Source organism: Acanthisitta chloris, unplaced genomic scaffold (genome assembly GCF_000695815.1).
Source record: "Acanthisitta chloris isolate BGI_N310 unplaced genomic scaffold, ASM69581v1 scaffold38778, whole genome shotgun sequence".
NCBI lineage: Eukaryota > Metazoa > Chordata > Aves > Passeriformes > Acanthisittidae > Acanthisitta > Acanthisitta chloris.
In genome coordinates this window covers 1-1,694 of record NW_008689326.1, presented here as the reverse complement: position 1 = coordinate 1,694, position 1,694 = coordinate 1, and the positions used below count along the sequence as shown (strand labels likewise).

Here is a 1,694-nt window from a genome sequence, read left to right as displayed (position 1 = left end):
CCTCCCGTGGCCACCTAGTCCTGTGGCCACCAACCTCCCTCCCATGGCCACCAAGTCCCGTTGTGTGGCCACCAGTTCCCCTCCATTGACTACCACCTCCCCTCCTGTGGCCACCAACACCCCTTCTGTGGCCACCAGTTACCCTCTCAGGGCCACTACATCCCCTCCAGTGGCCACCAACTCCCCTCCCGTGGCTATAAACTTTGTGGCCACCAGCCCTTCTCCTATGGCCACCAGGTGACCTCCTGTGGTCACCAACTCCCATGGCCACTAAGTCACCTCCTGTGGCTACCAACTCTCCTCCCATGGCTACAAACTCCTGTGGCCACCAAGTCTTCTGCTGTGGCCACCAATCACCCTCACATGGCCACCAAATCACCTCCTGTGGTCACCAATACCCCTTCCAGGGCCATTAAGTCCCCTCCTGTGGCTACAAACTTCTATGGCCACCAACACCCCTTCCACGGCCACTGCAACAGTCCTGATGGTGACACTGGACTGGGGGCGGTGGCCCTGGGCTGGGGATGTGTGGCTACCAGTGGGCCCCACAGCCATGCCCTGGCCCTGCAGGGCAGAGCAGGACACAAGTGACCACTGAAACCTGCCCTGTGGCCACCAGGAGTGTGACCTGTGGTCACTGCGTGGGTGAGGACCCAGCATCAGAGATTGGTGGCCACCAAGGTGTGCCCAATGGCCACCAAGCAGCTGCTGCAGCTGGGGAGGCTCTGGGGGCTGGTGGTCAGTGACCACCAGGACAGGTGGGCTCAGGGGGTGAGGGTGGTGGCCCCTGAGCTGTGGCTGGGAGCCCTAGGGCTGAGGGGGTGGCCATGTCCCCCCAGGTGGGCCAGGGCTACCCCCACGACCCCCCCAAGGTCAAGTGTGAGACGATGGTTTATCACCCCAACATCGACCTGGAGGGCAACGTCTGCCTCAACATCCTCAGGTGGGCTACTGACACCCCCTGGGGGGCTGCCAACTCCTGTGGGGGCTACTGACTCACCTGGGGGTCTGCTGACACCTTGGAGGGTTAGTGACATCTAGGAGGCTACCAACTCCCCTGGGGGGGCTACTGGCACTTAGGGGGCTACTGACACACCCTGGGGGGCTACCAATACACCTGGGGGAATTACTGACACACCTGAGGGACCACCAAGACCTGAAGGGTCACCAGCTCACCTGAGGGGCTGATGACACACCTAGGGGGCTACTAATTCTCTGGAGGGGACTACTGACATCTGGGGTCTAATGATACCTGGGGGCTACTGACTCACCAGTGGTGACTACCAACACACCTGGCAGGGGCCACCTGTGGGTGGCAGTTGGTGGCCCAGCTGACAGGTGGGGGAGTCATGGCCACCCTCTGGTGGCCCTGTGACCCCCATGGTGGCCCTGTGACCCCCATGGTGGCCCTGTGATGGCTGTGATGACCCCAGTGGTGGCCATGTGGTGGCCCTATGGAGGCCGTGGTGGCCCCAGTGGTGTCCATGGTGGCCAGGTGGTGGCCATGTGATCCCTGTGGTGGCCCCATGGTGGCCTTGTGGTATCTGTGTGACTGCTGAGGTGCTGGTGGTGGCCCTGTTGTGTCAGTGGTGGCCATGTGACCCCCGTGGTGGCCCCGTGGTGTCCATGGTGTCCGAGTGGTGTCCGTGGTGTCAGTGATGGTCCCGTGGTGTCCATGGTATCTGAGTGGTGTC

General features: G+C 62.3%; 1 protein-coding gene across 1 annotated transcript in view; it reads left to right on the top strand.

The window, feature by feature from the left end:
* The window catches only part of UBE2M (ubiquitin-conjugating enzyme E2M), a gene marked incomplete at both ends in the record, with an annotated part of 2,316 nt that extends 1,373 nt beyond the window's left edge, over positions 1 to 943 (top strand). The window contains one exon of the mRNA XM_009081370.1: positions 840 to 943. Within this exon, the coding sequence (XP_009079618.1) occupies positions 840 to 943 (104 nt within the window). The remainder of the gene's footprint in view (positions 1 to 839) is intronic.
* Positions 944 to 1,694: the final 751 nt, after the last annotated feature.